The sequence below is a fragment of the Mustelus asterias genome, chromosome 1 (genome assembly GCF_964213995.1).
Source record: "Mustelus asterias chromosome 1, sMusAst1.hap1.1, whole genome shotgun sequence".
NCBI classification, from domain to species: Eukaryota; Metazoa; Chordata; class Chondrichthyes; order Carcharhiniformes; family Triakidae; genus Mustelus; species Mustelus asterias.
Window position 1 is genome coordinate 89,138,670 of NC_135801.1, and position 17,766 is coordinate 89,156,435.

General features: G+C 47.6%; 1 protein-coding gene across 1 annotated transcript in view; it reads left to right on the plus strand.

The window, feature by feature from the left end:
• The window catches only part of cc2d2a (coiled-coil and C2 domain containing 2A), a 165,566-nt gene that overhangs the window by 93,588 nt on the left and 54,212 nt on the right, over nucleotides 1-17,766 (plus strand). Inside the window, exons 22-23 of the mRNA XM_078215007.1 lie at nucleotides 15,178-15,316; nucleotides 17,004-17,207. Of these exons, the coding sequence (XP_078071133.1) occupies nucleotides 15,178-15,316; nucleotides 17,004-17,207 (343 nt within the window). The remainder of the gene's footprint in view (nucleotides 1-15,177; nucleotides 15,317-17,003; nucleotides 17,208-17,766) is intronic.

The following is a 17,766-nucleotide window of genomic DNA, read 5'->3' on the forward strand; positions in this document are numbered from 1 at the left end:
ACTGCTCATGCGCCAATCTGTCCATGTGGAGATCAGTGCAAGTGCAATGGCCCCCCCATTGCCCTGGAAAGTCTCGACCCCATACCCCTGATGGCCAGCCCCGATCACCCTCACTTCCCCCCCCCCCCTTCACTGATCCCGATTACAGAGTGGCAGCAGACCCCCCCCATTATGCCCCGCCCCATCTTGCCCCACCCACTTGACACTGTCCAGTGACCGGTGGGCAGCCCCAGTTTGCCTGTTGGGCTGTGCCAGGGTGCCAGGCTGGCAAGGGGCACCCCTCCCTTACCTCCGACCTCCTGGGGGCCTCAATGACCTCTGTTCCCTCCAGCGGAGTTGATGCACTATCAATTAAGCAAAGACTAGTTTGTATGCAAGAACAAATAGGCTTTTATTAGCAAAAGACTTGGAGCACACCCATGCCGATGAACTGGTCCAGAGACTGAGGCAAGGGTTGGGGAGCAGTCACCTTTATACCTGGACCGGGGGGGAGGAGTCCCAGGCAGGGCCGGCAGGGGCATGTCCAGGCATGTCACACACACACAGGCAATAAGCTTAACAGTGGTTTACCACATTCATCCCCTGCTTTGAAAAAAGAGTCCGGTGGGGGTGAGGTGGGTGGAACAATATTTACAGAATTACAAATTTAGTCTCTCTGGGGGCTTGATCTGCCGCTGCCACTGCCATAGTGCCGGTTGTGGTGTCGGTTCCGGTGGCCACGGTGTTGGTTAAGGCGCCAGGCCGTAGTCGCTCGAGTCGTCTATAGTCCCTTCCGATTGTCGGGTGAGTGGTGGTGGCTCCTGGGGCTCAGGCGTGCTGTATACGGGGGTTGGGGGTGTGGGGTTGTGGGTCGTAGTGATCCCTGGGGCACCTGCGGGTGCCAGGTCTCGAATAGAGACCGTGTCCTCCCGCCCGTTGGGGTACACGACATAGGCATATTGGGGGTTGGCGTGGAGGAGTTGGACCCTTTCGACCGGGGGGTCCAACTTATGGGTCCTCACGCGCTTCCGGAGCAGGACCGGGCCTGGGGACGTCAGCCACGACGGTAGTGAGGTCCCCGAGGAGGACTTTCTGGGGAAAACAAACATTCTTTCATGAGGGGTAGCATTGGTAGCTGTGCAAAGGAGTGATCTAATTGAGTGTAGTGCATCAGGGAGGACCTCTTGCCAGCAGGTGACTGGAAGGCCTTTAGATCTCAGAGCTAGTAAAACGGCATTCCAGACTGTCGTGTTCTCCCTCTCTACCTGTCCGTTCCCCCTGGGGTTGTAGCTGGTGGTCCTACTCGAGGCTATGCCTTGGGAGAGCAGGTACAGTCGCAGCTCATCACTCATAAAGGAGGATCCCCGGTCGCTATGGATATAGCTAGGGAAACCAAACAGGATGAAGAGGCTGTGCAGGGCCCTGACGACCGTGGCCGAGGTCATATCTGGGCAGGGAATAGCGAAGGGGAAACGTGAATATTCGTCAATGACGTTGAGGAAGCATATGTTGCGGTCAGAAGAGGGAGGGGGCCTTTGAAGTCGACGCTTAGGCGTTCGAAAGGGCGGGTGGTCTTTATGAGGTGTGCTCTGTCTGGCCGATAGAAGTGCAGCTTGCACTCTGCGCAGACCTGGCAGTGTCTGGTTATAGACCTGACTTCCTCAATGGAGTAGGGAAGGTTACGGGCTTTAATGAAGTGAAAAAACCTGGTGACCCCCGGGTGGCAGAGGTCGTTGTGGAGAGTCTGCAATTGGTCTATTTGTGCGCTGGCACATATTCCCCAGGACAGGACGTCTGGGGGCTCATTGAACTTCCCGGGCCGGTATAAGTTGTTGTAATTGTAGGTGGAAAGCTCGATTCTCCACCTCAATATTTTATCATTTTTGATCTTGCCCCGCTGCGTGTTATTAAACATGAATGCAACTGACCATTGGTCCGTGAGTAGGGTGAATCGTTTACCAGCTAAGTAGTGGCGCCAGTGCCATACAGCTTCCACTATGGCTTGGGCCTCCTTTTCGCAAGAGGAGTGTCGAATTTCAGGGCCCTGGAGGGTTCGTGAGAAGAAGGCCACGGGTCTGCCCGCCTGGTTAAGGGTGGCGGCTAGGGTGAAGTCAGACGCATCGCTCTCCACCGGAACGGGATGGATTCGTCTACAGCGTGCATCGTGGCCCTCGCGATGTCTGCTTTGATGCGGTCGAAGGCCAGGCGGGCCTCTGCCGTCAGGGGAAAAGAGGTGGATTTGATGAGCGGACGGGCTTTATCCGCATAATTGGGGACCCACTGGGCGTAATACGAGAAGAAGCCCAGGCATCTCCTCAGTGCTTTAAGGCTGGTGGGGAGGGGGAGTTCCAGGTCAGGATCGGGACCGATTACCCCGTTTTCCACAACACAACCAAGGATGGCAAGGTGGTGTGTGCGGAATACGCACTTATTATAGGTCAGATTTAGGAGTGTGGCGGTGTGGAGGAATTTGTGGAAGTTGGCGTCGTGGTCCTGCTGATCATGGCCGCAGATGGTGATGTTATCCAGGTACGGGAAGGTGGCCCGCAGCCCGTTCTGGTCTACCATTCGGTCCATCTCACGCTGGAAAACCGAGACCCCGTTGGTGACGCTGAAGGGGACCCTAAGGAAGTGATAGAGGTGGCCATCCGCCTCAAAGGCAGTATATTGGTGGTCTTCCGGGCGGATAGGGAGCTATTGGTATGCAGATTTTAAGTCGATGGTGGAGAACACCCGATATTGCGCAATCTGATTAACCGTGTCAGATATGCGGGGAAGGGGGTACGCGTCCAGCTGCGTGTATCGATTAATGGTCTGACTAGTCAATGACCATGCGATGTTTCTCCCCAAGGAGTGATTGGAGGCAGGAGTGCTGGTGAGAGATTGATTGAATTATTTATTTATTTAAGTAGTGAGTTAGTGTGTGTGTTTTTTTGGCCTTTTGTAGTAGTATTTTTCTTAAGTTTAAAGTGAAAACCGGAAGTGGGCTGTTAAGGAGTCTGGGAAGGGTTTTTTAAGCGCACGAAGTATAAAAGGTAGGCTGCAGTATACAGCAGGCAGCGTCGGGAGCGGGCAGCAGAGTGTTTGGGCTGGAAGCTGAGAGCCAAGACAAAACATGTGGTCATCTCTGGTACGTTGCTGGTGCCACGTGATAGCGAGTTGAGGAACAGGGAGAGAGTGCAGTTAAACATGTGGTTGCAGGGATGGTGTAGGAGGGAGGGTTTCAGATACGTGGATAATTGTAACACATTCTGGGGAAGGTGGGACCTGTACAAACAGGACGGGGTGCACCTGAACCAGAGGGGCACCAATATCCTGGGAGGGAAATTTGATACGGCTCTTCAGGGGGGTTTAAACTAATTTGTCAGGGGAGTGGGAAAAGGAGTTGTAGTCCAGAAGTCAGTGAGGGTGGTAAGGTATTGGGGACGGTATCAGGGTCAAGGGTGGGTACCAGTAGACAGGAAGGTGGGTTGAAGTGTGTCTACTTCAATGCAAGGAGCATCCGGAATAAGGTAGATGAACCTGGGGCGTGGATTGGTACTTGGGACTACAATGTTGTGGCCATTACGGAGACGTGGGTAGAACAAGGACAGGAATGGTTGTTGGACGTTCCGGGGTATAGATGTTTCAGTAAGTGTAGGGAAGCTGGTAAAAGAGGTGGAGGAGTGGCATTGTTAATCAAGGATAGTTTAACGGCTGCGGAAAGGCACTTCGAGGGGGATCTGCACACTGAGGTAATATGGGCTGAGGTTAGAAATAGGAAAGGAGCGGTCACGTTGTTAGGAGTTTACTATAGGCCCCCAAATAGTAATAGAGATGTGGAGGAAGAAATTGCTAAGCAGATTATGGATATGTGTGGGGGTCACAGGGTAGTTGTCATGGGGGACTTTAACTTTCCAAATATTGATTGGAACCTTTGTAGGTCAAATAGTTCGGATGGGGCAGTTTTTGTGCAGTGTGTGCAGGAGGGTTTCCTGACACAATATGTGGATAGGCCGACAAGAGGTGAGGCCACATTGGATTTGGTACTGGGAAATGAACCGGGCCAAGTGTTAGATTTGGTTGTGGGAGAGCACTTTGGAGATAGTGACCACAATTCGGTGTCTTTTGTTATTGCAATGGAGAGGGATAGGGCCGTACGGCAGGGCAAGGTTTACAATTGGGGGAGAGGTAATTATGATGCGATTAGGCAAGAGTTAGGGGGCATAAGTTGGGAACAGAAACTGTCAGTGAAAGGCACTAATGAAAAGTGGAACTTTTTCAAGGAACAAATACTGGGTGTCCTTGATAGGTATGTCCCTGTCAGGCAGAGACGAAATGGCCGAGTGAGGGAACCATGGTTCACGAAAGAGGTGGAATGTCTTGTGAAAAGGAAGAGGGAAGCTTATGTAGGGATGAGGAAACAAGGTTCAGATGGCTCGATTCAGGGTTACAAGTTAGCAAGGAATGAGCTGAAAAAGGGGCTAAGGAGAGCTAGGAGGGGACATGAGAAGTCCTTGGCGGGTCGGATCAAGGAAAACCCCAAGGCTTTTTACTCGTATGTGAGGAATAAAAGAATGACCAGGGTGAGGTTAGGGCCGGTCAAGGACAGTAGTGGGAACTTGTGTATGGAGTCAGTAGAGATAGGCGAGGTGATGAATGAATACTTTTCTTCAGGGTTCACCAAAGAGAGGGGCCATGTTTTTGAGGAAGAGAAGGTGTTACAGGCTAATAGGCTGGAGGAAATAGATGTTCGGAGGGAGGATGTCCTAGCAGTTTTGAATAAACTGAAGGTCGATAAGTCCCCTGGGCCTGATGAAATATATCCTAGGATTCTTTGGGAGGCAAGGGATGAGATTGCAGAGCCTTTGGCTTTGATCTTTGGGTCCTTGCTGTCCACGGGGATGGTGCCAGAGGACTGGAGAATGACGAATGTTGTTCCTCTGTTTAAGAAAGGGAATAGAAATGACCCTGGTAATTATAGACCGGTTAGTCTTACTTCGGTGGTTGGTAAATTGATGGAAAAGGTCCTTAGGAATGGGATTTACGACCATTTAGAAAGATGCGGATTAATCCGGGGTAGTCAGCACGGATTCGTGAAGGGCAAATCGTGCCTCACAAATTTGATTGAATGTTTTGAGGAGGTAACGAAGTGTGTTGATGAAGGTAGGGCAGTTGATGTCATATACATGGATTTTAGTAAGGCGTTTGATAAGGTCCCCCATGGTCGGCTTATGATGAAAGTGAGGAGGTGTGGGATAGAGGGAAAGTTGGCCGATTGGATAGGTAACTGGCTGTCTGATCGAAGACAGAGGGTGGTGGTGGATGGAAAATTTTCAGATTGGAGGCAGGTTGCTAGCGGAGTGCCACAGGGATCAGTGCTTGGTCCTCTGCTCTTTGTGATTTTTATTAATGACTTAGAGGAGGGGGCTGAAGGGTGGATCAGTAAATTTGCTGATGACACCAAGATTGGTGGAGTAGTGGATGAGGTGGAGGGCTGTTGTAGGCTGCAAAGAGACATAGATAGGATGCAAAGCTGGGCTGAAAAATGGCAAATGGAGTTTAACCCTGATAAATGTGAGGTGATTCATTTTGGTAGGACTAATTTAAATGTGGATTACAGGGTCAAAGGTAGGGTTCTGAAGACTGTGGAGGAACAGAGAGATCTTGGGGTCCATATCCACTGATCTCTAAAGGTTGCCACTCAAGTGGATAGAGCTGTGAAGAAGGCCTATAGTGTGTTAGCTTTTATTAACAGGGGGTTGGAGTTTAAGAGCCGTGGGGTTATGCTGCAACTGTACAGGACCTTGGTGAGACCACATTTGGAATATTGTGTGCAGTTCTGGTCACCTCACTATAAGAAGGATGTGGAAGCGCTGGAAAGAGTGCAGAGGAGATTTACCAGGATGCTGCCTGGTTTGGAGTGTCGGTCTTATGAGGAAAGGTTGAGGGAGCTAGGGCTGTTCTCTCTGGAGCGGAGGAGGCTGAGGGGAGACTTAATAGAGGTTTATAAAATGATGAAGGGGATAGATAGAGTGAACGTTCAAAGACTATTTCCTCGGGTGGATGGAGCTATTACAAGGGGGCATAACTATAGGGTTCGTGGTGGGAGATATAGGAAGGATATCAGAGGTAGGTTCTTTACGCAGAGAGTGGTTGGGGTGTGGAATGGACTGCCTGCAGTGATAGTGGAGTCAGACACTTTAGGAACATTTAAGTGGTTATTGGATAGGCACATGGAGCACACCAGGATGTTAGGGAGTGGGATAGCTTGATCTTGGTTTCAGATAAAGCTCGGCACAACATCGTGGGCCGAAGGGCCTGTTCTGTGCTGTACTGTTCTATGTTCTATAATCTTAACAACTACTACTTGGGCTCGCCAGGGGCCGGTACTGGCCTCAATGATCCTCTCCCCTAGGAGCCATTGTACTTCGGACCTGATAAAAGCCCTGTCTCCAGCACTGTACTGTCTGCTCTTGGTGGCGATGGGCTTGCAGTTGGGTGCGCGGTGGGCGATCTAAGAACTGCTGATTGCAAATGGAGAGCGGGGGAAAAGGCCCACTATACTCCATGGTAATGCTCTTAAGGTGACACAGGAAATCTAGCCCGAGGAGTACAGCAGCGCAGAGTTGTGGCAGCACGAGGAGCCTCAAAGTTTTGTACACTGTGCCCCGTACAGTCAGGGTCGCCACGCAGTACCCGAGGACACCCACCGAGTGGGACTTTGAAGCCATGGAGATCGTTTGCTTCACTGGTAGTACGGAAAGGGCGTAGCGACTCACTGTGTTAGGGTGAATAAAGCTCTCCGTACTCCCACAGTCAAATAGTTTGTAGTGCGACCGTTTACCTCAATGTCCATCATGGACCTGGCGAGTTGATGAGGCCTGGATTGGTCCAGCGTAACCGAAGCCACCGTTGGATTTTGCAACGCGGCTGACAGCGTCCAAGATGGCCCGCACGGTTCACACGCGGCTGATGGCATCCAAGATGGCGGTCCGCACGTCCCACATGCGGCTGATGGTGTCCAAGATGGTCGCCCGCACGGCTCACACGCGGCTGATGGCGTCCAAGATGGCGGCCCCTGCGGGTCACACGCGGCACTACTGGGCTTGGAGGTCGATTTCGCCCTGCATACCTTCATGTAATGGCCCTTCTTTCCACACCCGTAGCAGATCGCATCCTTCGCCGGGCAACGTTGTTGGGGTGTGCTTCCCCAGGCCACAGAAGTAGCACTTCAGGCCTCTGGAGACTGCCGCAGCGGTCGGGTCATTGGTGGGACGTGGCGTGGCATAGGCCTGCGGCCCTCCCGAGTACAGAAGTGGCAGCGACCACGGTGTCCACGATGCGCCCCCATGGTTGGGGGTGTAGGCCTCGAGATTACGGAAGGCCACCTCTAACGAGTCGGCAAGCGCCACAGTCTTTTGTAGGTCCAGCCCACCCTGTTCCAGCAGTCGTTGTCGGATATAGTTTGACCTGATACCTGTGACATAGGCACCTCTGATTAAGTCCTCAGTGTTTTGGGCGGCTGTTACAGCCTTGCAGTTGCAGGCTCTGCCAAGTGCTCGCTACGCACGCAGGAATTGATCGCCCGATTCTCCTGGCTGTTGTCTGCGAGTAGCCAGAAGATGTCTGGCGTAGATTTCATTAGACTGTTTGTTGTACTGGCCTTTTAAAAGTTCAATTGCATCGTTGTAAGTTTCAGCGTCTCTAATCATCGAGAATACTTGATCGCTTACCCGACGTGGAGCACGTGTAGCTTGTTGGTTTCGGTCCGGACGACGGAGGCAGAGGTGGTGAGGAAAGTTTTGAAACAGCGCAGCCAGTGTTTGAAGCTGTTAGAGGCTCCTACAGCTTGAGGATCCAATTTGAGTCTATCGGGTTTTAGTATCTGCTCCCTCCCAAAACTTTTGTTAATAAAATTGATGCACTATCAATTAAGCAAAGACTAGTTTGTATGCAAGAACAAATAGGCTTTTATTAGCAAAAGACTTGGAGCACACCCATGCCGATGAACTGGTCCAGAGACTGGGGCAGGGGGTGAGGAGCAGTCACCTTTATACCTGGACCAGGGGGGGAGGAGTCTCAGGCAGGGCCGGCAGGGGCATGTCCAGGCATGTCACACACACACAGGCAATAAGCTAACAGTGGTTTACCACATTAGTCAGAATGCCTGTTCCCCATTAGCTGATTACGTCAAAAATCTTAGGCTCGGAAGCGCGCAGATGTTGTGACGCCCAGCGGGAATCTCATGAAACAGCAGCCGCTAATGTCTCCCAACCCGCTGTGCTACTCGAGCAGCACAGCAGGCTGGGAGAATGCCCCCATCATTTTTACCCAATGGACTGGGCGTGGTGGGTTTCAAACCTGACTACTCTCCTGACGGTTGTCGTGCTGGCTGCTTCTCTTTGTTGGTTGCCGTGGCCAACCCTTTGTCACCCTTTGGTGAATGGGACCCTTGTGGCTATGACATGGGGAAGTGGCACGTGACCTCCCCCTGAGGACTAGTGAGTCTCGAATCGATGTGTTTAGGGTTGTCACATGTGCAACGGGTGGACAACTGGAGCTGAATGATCATCCGCTATGGCATGTAACTAAGAGTGTTTGTAACAATTGTTCCAGATCACAACAACTATGGTTCAATATACTTCTCCTTCTTCTCCAAAAGCATCTATCGGTAAGATTAAAATTTCCTGTAAAACAGACCAAAATTTTGCTCTGAATAGATTTGGCCACAGGCATATTATGTTGTAAATCATTGTAACTGACCAGAATCGTGATTCCAGGATATCTTGATAAACGTGTGAGAATTCTAATCCGAATATGAATTCACGTACGCGAGGACAAGGTTATGTTTAATGTTTGTAGTGTAAATTGGAATTAGGGTTAGAGATTTTTTTTGCAAAAGCTAAAGTTTTTTTTTGCGGGGTGGCATTGGAGTTCTTGCTCTGAAATACTCAGGAATTTGGGAAAGTTTGAAAAGCCTTTCCTTGCTCAGAAGAGGACACCGTGAACTAGTTTGTCAATATTCATGGCATGCATTTGTTTCATGATTTTAAAAAAGGGCTGGGGGTGGGAAGGGGGGAGAGTTTAGCATTTAGAAATAATTGAAAGAATAATTCAAAATCTGAGAAAGTTGTCAGGAATAAACATATTACAAGAATTTGAAACCAAAAAAAGTCTAAAGGGAGAAATTCAGGTATTTTCCTTAAGAGTTTTGGTTCTGTACAGACAAGCTTTGTGCAGGGCTTCAGACACACCCATCCTCGCAATTTTGTCACCTTACTTGATCACCTCTGCACCATTCCTGCTGCTATGAAAGAGGGTGGAGCAAAAGCCCTGATATAGACTAGTGGTGTCTTCACTCACGCCCACTTTTTAAAAAGAGCAGATCAATGACATTATCATATGCTGTGGCTCGAGTTTGAACTGGGTTTTTCTCTTAAAGAAAATACCTGAATTTCTCCCTTTAGACTTTTATTTTGGTCTCAAACTCTTGTAATATGTTTTTTTCCAGACAACTTTCTCAGATTTTCAGTCACTCTTTCAATTATTTCTAAATTCTAAACTCTTCCCCCCCTCCCCCCCCCCCCCCCCTCCACCCAGTCCTTTTTTAAAATCATGAAACAAATGCATCTTATGAATATTGACAAACCAGTTCAAGGTGTCCTCCTCTGAGCAAGGAAAGGCTTTTCAAACTTTTCCAAATTCCTGAGTATTTCAGAGCAAGAACTCCAATGGTACTGCCCCCCCACCCCCACCAACTGCAAAAAAAAATTTAGCTTTTGTGAAAAAAAACCTCTAACCCTAATTCCAATTTACTACAAACATTAAACACAACCCTGTTCTCACATGCGTGAATTTGAATCTGGATTAGAATTTCCACGTGTTTATCAAGATACCCTGGAATCACAATTGTGGTCAGTTACAATGATTCCAGGTTCATAACTTGAACGTTTATTTCATTAATTACTCTTTTGTCAGCTTTTAACCGAAACAACTATCACAAAATCACAATTTTTGGAAGAAAAGCTTGAAGCGCACAAGCATCATCCACACAAATAAACCAAATCTGTTTATTCCACACACAAGCAGAAAACAAGCAGATGCTTCAATAAAAATCAAACTACATTACTTGTCTTCTTTCTTTAAACTTCTGAAATGCCTGTAAATGAAACCCAAAACAAAGTCAGTTTCCAAGGAAAAAAGATTAACGTTTAGCCCAAAGCTAAAGGAAAGCTGTAAGTTTTGGCACAAAGGGATAGTTCAGTGAGTGCTTTGCCTTTGCAACTCATAAATTCTCTCACCATTCTCTGCAGCCACAGCCCAGACAGAACACTGCAGCTACGCTTACACTTCCCACCAATTTTTCTTTTGTGAGAAAACCATAAAATCCTAACACTAATTGTTCCCCACAGATCCATAACTTAACTTTACATCATATTAAATTGACACATACTCAGTAATCACAGCCACACTTTCATATTTCCAGGACAACCTGTACCCACCTCTGTTTTAGAGGCAATTTTCCTGACGCATGTTTCATGATAAACACGTCCAAAGTTAGTTTTGCCATTTCTTTATCTTTCAGACTCCCTGCTCATTGTCACCAGGATCTATAAGACTCTTAAACAGGGGGTCTTGTTTCCCTGTAAGGTCCAGACCCCATAATAAGTATCAATGACACAAAACAATGATGGATATAATTTCCACTTTATGTGGAAACCTTTTTAAACCCGCTAAGCTCTGCTATATACTTATAAAGCCAGTTCCTTAGAAAGATCTACATGCAGGAGCTCGACCCTGGGTGGTCAGTCCATTGAACAAATTCTTCCGCATGACTTCCTGTGAGTAACCAAGTCACACTTCTTGGCTGCAGCAACAATGTCCTTGTGGGCTGTGGCTTTAAATCCATTTCTGACCATGGTCCAGAGGTGGACTTAGAGTGAAACACATTATGCCAACACACAGGGCCCTGACCAATGGCCCATGCTGGCCAGTAGCTTAGGGGCACCAATCAAAGCCTGACAGCTCTGAATTTGCCAATAGGCTCAGCAACCAATGCAGAGCAACATCAGGCTCTGTTTGGTGGAGATCCCTTAGAGCGGCCAAACATTGTGCAAGATAATTTGGTGACTTTGGAGGAGAGAGCAGGCAGCAGTAACAAGGTGAGTTTTGACCCCCATGTTGTCGAGCAGAGATAAGTTGCAAGGGCTGAGGAGGCACCGGCAGTTGTCAAGGTGAGCAGCAGTGCAGCTTGACCAGGGCAGCAGGGCTTAGGAGGGCTGGGCAACGAGCCGAGGGCAAGGTGAGGAAGCCAGATACCCAGACAGGCAGCCAGTGAGCCAGCAGAACAGCAAGGTCATTGAGTCAGCAAGGGCAACTTGTGCCCCAGGGCTGCTCTTTTGGAAAATTAATTAGTTAAAAATCAGTCAATATGAAGCAACATTATCAGTCTGGCAGTCAAAAGCGCAGAAAATTGAAGGTGAGACAAGAGGATGAAGCTCAGCAAAAAGACAGTTTGTCATTTTACTTTAGGATGTTTGAAGTGTTGAGCAGTGCACAAATTGCACATTCATCCTCCTCCATCAGAAATGTGGGTGAATTATCTGTCGGCTTCGACTTGGCAATTTCCAGAGATATCACGTCACCTGAAAAAGCTGAACAAGAAGTTAAGGAACACGAAGAAGTGAACTCTGGGAATGGAACTAGAAGATACTGCTCAAGCTGCAGCTGAAGTGAGGGAAGAAATCTACCCTGAAGACATTGCCTTATGGCCAAAATCTGTTCCACTGTATGATGTATGATTAAATGTTTCATAATAAATAGACCAGAGAACATAGGTGATATGAAAATTTTGAGATAAAAGCTTGATGCTGGAGTCCAAAAGCAGTTTAGAAGTCTTCATGAGTCACATTTTCTGAGGGTGAAAAGAAATGTGATGATGGAAAGGAGAAAATGGTTGATTTTATTTTTCAGAAACCTCTAACACAGTCTACTGTTATATTTGCGAATGATTCTCTGATCCTAATAAATGGAAGCACGGTCATCGACGGGTGCACTAAAGAAATGTTGGAAGAGATCTTGCTGATCGTGACACTTTGAAAATCAATGTTAAGGCTATGTGTGCGTTTGTTCAAAGATGCAAATTATCTGGTAGCATTGATTCTGCGTTATCGGCTCAGTTTGAAAAGGAGTGTTCTTACTGTAAGAAAGTGCTGGGATGTGTTGTTGTCACAGTCAAACTGTTGTTTTCTTGGGACTTCCTTTAAGAGGACATGACGAGTCATTGGTGTCGAGCCGATGAGGTAATTCTTTAGCCTGCCCTGAATATCTCAGTGAATGTGATGAGCTGCTCAAAGAGCATTTGAAAGCTATCAATATTGTGGCTGATAGAATCATAGAATCCCTACAGTACAGAAGGAGGCCATTCGACCCATCGAGTCTGTACCAACCACAATCCCACCCAGGCCCTATTCCCATAACCTCACACATTTACCTGCTGCTAATCCCCCTAACACCAGGGTCAATTCAGCATGGCCAACCAACCTAACCTGCACATCTTTAGACTGTGGGAGGAAACCAGAGCACCCGGAGGAAACCCACGCAGACATGGGGAGAAAGTGCAAACTCCAAACTCCACACAGACAGTGACCAAGGCCGGAATTGAACCTGGGTCCCTGGCGCTGTGAGGCAGCAGTGCTCGCCACTATGCTGACCAACTTGACAAATAAGGTAATATCTTGAATTGGGTCATCCAATTGGGTTTCTGCGCCTTGTCAAGCCTATCAAGGCTATGCAAGATCACCAGCACATGGTCATTTCTCCTCTCAGCAGACGATGTCACCAGGTGCATACCGATGATGCATCTAATATCTGCACTTTGATAAGGCAGGAAGAATACCATTCATACTTAGAATCATAGAATCCTACAGTGCAGAAAGAGGCCATTCGGCCCACCCAGACCCTATCGCCATATCCCTACATATTTACCCACTAATCCCTCTAACCTATGCATCCCGGGACACTAAGGGGCAATTTAAAATGCCCAATCAACCGAGCCCGCACATCTTTGGACTGTGGGAGGAAACCGGAGCACCCGGAGGAAACCCATGCAGACACACGGAGAATGTGCAAACTCCACACAGACAGTGACCCAAGCCAGAATTCGAACCCAGGCCCCTGGAGCTGTGAAGCAGAAGTGCTAACCACTGTGCTACCGTGCCGCCCAGGGCCTACTTATCCAAGGAGGCCTGTCTCGATTAGAGTGACTGTAGATAGGGGCTGGGAGTTTCCAGCCCCGACAACAGCCAACACTCTCAGGTGGGATGGAAAAGCTCAGCAGTGATGTTTTTGATCAGACTTCTTCTCCTTTCACCCCGATGTCCACTGCGCTTCATGTTCCTACCAGCCAGTGTTGAGATCTGCATTCTGGCCCACACCAAAACTGGTGACATTTCACTCTCAAGCAGAAATAGGATGCATAGCAAAAATGCCTTGCAGCATAACAGAAATACACAGAATATCAAAATGATGTACATTACTGTGTTAATAAGATTGTATCACATTTAAATGTTGCTTGTGGAACTGAGATATTTATACTCAATGTTCCAGTCTACTGATTTATTGGTTTACAAGATTCATTTGGATCAGTAGTAATTCTACTGTTTTATTCATTTGAAACTAGACAAATTGAAAGGTACTTGATCTTTCTTTGACTTGGTAATATCAATATATTCCTAACATTGAATCAGATGGTATTGTGTGCTGTAAGCTAGCAATGTTCGGATGCAGATTGAGTGCAATTGATTGTAGTGGAGGATTAGGTGATTGGTAACCATACTGTTTGACATATGATCATTTTATTCGGAAGCAGGAGTAATCCTAGGATGCGTCCATTTAAAGAAAACAGTCAAATATGATTTCCTTGGGCAGTTTTCATGTTTTCTTTCAATTCTAGGCACATTTACATGAACATCTCAATCCAGGGGCGGCACGGTAGCACAGTGGTTAGCACTGCTGCTTCACAGCTCCAGGGACCTGGGTTCGATTCCCGGCTTGGGTCACTGTCTGTGTGGAGTTTGCACATTCTCCTCGTGTCTGTGTGGGTTTCCTCCGGGTGCTCCGGTTTCCTCCCACAGTCCAAAGATGTGCGGGTTAGGTTGATTGGCCATGCTAAAATTGCCCCTTAGTGTCCTGAGACGAGTAGATTAGTGGGTAAAATATGTAGGGATATGGGGGTAGGGCCTGGGTGGGATTGTGGTCGGTGCAGACTCGATGGGCCGAATGGCCTCTTTCTGTACTGTAGGGTTTCTATGATTTCAAAACAATGCGCACAGGGTGCAACTTTACAAGATTTTTTTAAGTGTCCAGCTAGTCTGAAAATGGGAGAGCTCCAGATCTGTTTTTTGAGTGTGAAAACTCACCCAATCTTATTCTAGCCAGAGAGAGGCTATGGGCGGGGCTTAACTTGCCAGACAGCCTGTAGAGGGAGGCATTGCGCATGTGCAGACCTCTGATGCTGCACATGTGCACAGAGAGAACTGTCAGGCCCCTGGTACTTCAGACAGCCTCAACTAGCTCCGCACCACCCGCCCCCCATGCCCCCCCCCCCCCCACAGCAACCGCAGGAGCCTGCAGCCCAAGATGTGGCCTCCCCTCCCTCCCCCACCGATCGCATGCAGAGTGCCGCCAGGGCCCCCCTCCCCCCCCACAGGCTCCACCCCCTGGCACTGCCTGGTGGGCACCCCCATCTTGCACTCAGTGGCCTCGGGGGGGCCACAATAGCCTCCAGTTCCACCGACGAGGCCAACACGACTGTTCCCTGTTCATAGGGAGCAGGTGTTTTCCTCACAGGAGAGAACCTCTCCCGGTGAGACCAAAAAGGCAAGTGAGCCCAAATGATTGAGCACCGGGCTCACTAAACACATTGAAATGAACATTAGAATAAATTTAAATAAATTAGTCAGCCTCTAGCCCATTTCCAGCAACAGGTTGACCGCGCCGGAAACCCGGGTGTCATAAAATTGCGTCAGGCACGAAAACTGGCGCCATTTGCACTTTACACCCGATTTTACGACCTTTTCCCTCCGCAAAAGGGGAATAAAGTGGCCATAAAATCTCACCCACTGTGTCCACATGGCTTTAGCTGACTAACTGCTGTTTGGAAGAACTGCTTTTTAATCAGGACTGAGCACTTCTGTGTTTTTGTTTTTATTTTAGCGCTTTAAAACACATGGATGCCATTTCTTCTATTGGAGCATCTGGATTAACTGACATGAAAAAACTGGCTAAGTGGGCAGCAGAATCCAGGCTCGATCCAAATGACCCCAGCAATGCAACTCTGATGCAATTAATAATGGTAAGTTATCTTGGGTAAATCAAAGAAAATATTGCATCTCAATTGCTTTTACAAGCCTCGATGACTGGTACAAATATTTGTGATGTGGAGATGCCGGCGTTGAACTGGGGTAAGCACAGTAAAAGTTTTAACAACACCAGGTTAAAGTCCAACAGGTTTATTTGGTAGCAAATGCCATTAGCTTTCGGAGCCCTGCTCCTTCGTCAGATGGAGTGGATATCTGCTCACGAACAAGGCAAGAAGTTTAACAACACCAGGTTAAAGTCCAACAGGTTTATTTGGTAGCAAAAGCCACAAGCTTTCGGAGCCTTAAGCCCCTTCTTCAGGTGAGTGGGAATTCTGTAATACCCCAGCAGCCATCCATTCAATCTTCCGAGTCCTTGAAATAATGGTGGCATTAAGTATTGGCATAAGCTGAAATAATTGTGCCAGTTTAGTTGACAGAAACCTATGATCAAGAACTTGCTGTACACTAATGGAGTGCAAATCTTTCTGTCTATGATTATAGAATTGAAAAGTAGCAAAGTTATCTGTAACAAACCTTGATAAGACCATATTATAAAAAGATTACAGAGGCAGTGGAGAGGGTGCAGAGAAGATTTACAAGGATGTAGGAAAGGATTGACAGAGTGGTCTATTTTCTCTTGAAAAATGAAATCTGAATGGTGACCTCATAGAGGTCTTTAAAAATATGATAGGTTATGATCGAGAGAATTCAAAGATAATATTCTTTCTTGTGGGGAAAAGCATAATTAGAGGCAGTGTCAATATGATAGTAACCAAGACACCCATCAGATACCCTGTGCCCCGCCCCCCCGCCGTCCCCAAGCAACAAGGGTCACTCCCAATGGCAGATCTCACCTTGCCTTCACAATGGAACCCCTCTTCCTTTTCCTCACTGTTCAGATCTTCCCTGGTGATCTCCTAATAGTGCTACTGAGACTGAAGAGTTGTTGGCCAGTTAGTAAACCAGCAGCTTTAAAGGCACAGAGATCCCTATGGCGGGGAGCTCACTATCTGATTGCTAAGCTGTGAGTCAAACATTCTATTGCCAAGACCACTTATCTCCAAACATGTTGCATTGCCTGGTTTTGCTCCTAGCTCAGCTCCAGTCCAGAAACATTTAAATATGCTTTTGTGTCCTCCAGCCCTGGCTACTCTTTGGCAGTCTCCATACTTCACCCTCCATGACCAGTAGTAAATGCACACACCATAATCTCCATGCTTGCCTTGATGGTTTATATTGGCTCATCATGCTGCAATGCATTAAATTAAAAATTCTCTCCGATAAAACTCTTTATGATTTTGCCAGCTCTGCAACTCTTCCAATCATTTCAAATGCTGTTTCTCTAAACCCAGCCTTCAATACAAAGCTCTTCCTCTTTGCACAGCTTCTGATTGTGGAGCTGTCAGTTGTGTCAGTCCCACCCTCTGGAATTCCATCCTTAGATTCATAAACATTTCCACTTCCCTCTCTACCTATTTAAAAACCTCAAAGTTCATTTCTTCATCCCAATTTATAACTACTGGTCCAAGTTTCTCCAATTCCTGTCTTTGATTGTTTTCTTAGTTGGTGAAGCATTGTAGTGTATAACCGTATGCTAAGAAAGCAAAAGATTATGTACAGAAGGAGGCCATTCAGCCCATCAAGTCCTTGCGGGCTTATTCAAACAATTTTTTTTTGCAGAGCACAACAGGCGGTGAGGCTCAGGACAAAGATTTCTTCAGGCTTGAACAGCTGCAAGAAGAATTTAACTTTGTTTCAGAAGAAGAGTTTAATAAGGCCAAACGATTCCGACTCCTGCAACTCCGAAATGAAGAGGTGGCAGAGTTTCGTAATTATAAACAAGTGCCGATTCTGGATCGAGAGATTTCTGAGAAAATTTTCCAGGTATTTGTACTTGTTGGTGAAAAGCATTCTATATACAACGTAGCACGGTTCCTAGTGGTGATGGCACTGGTGCAGTTACCCAGAGTTTTGGGGAATATTTTCTGAGGCTCCTTAAGGCGGGTGTGGCGGTGGGGTAGTGGCTGCGAAAACTGGGAAGATCGCAATTGGACATTTACCTCAACATGTTTCACTTCCTTCTGTATTTCCCGAGGCAGATTAGGGAAAAGTCAGGAATCCTCACAGCCGAGGAGGACTGGTAATTGAACTTAATATACACGTGCATTGAAGTGCATCCAGGTAAGAGATATTTAAAGGAAGCCTCAATGACCTGATGGTTTGTCACCAAGAGACCACCTTCAACCTCAGGAAGGGGACCCATGAATCTTTGGGAACATCTCCTGTCCATTGACTCCAACAACACTTCCCGCTACCTTAGAAAAGCAGCCACCATAATCAAGGACCCCACACACCCCACACATATTCTCTTCCACCTCCTTCCATTGGGAAAAAGAAAAGTCTGAGGTCACGTACCAACTGACTCGAGAACAGCTTCTTCCCT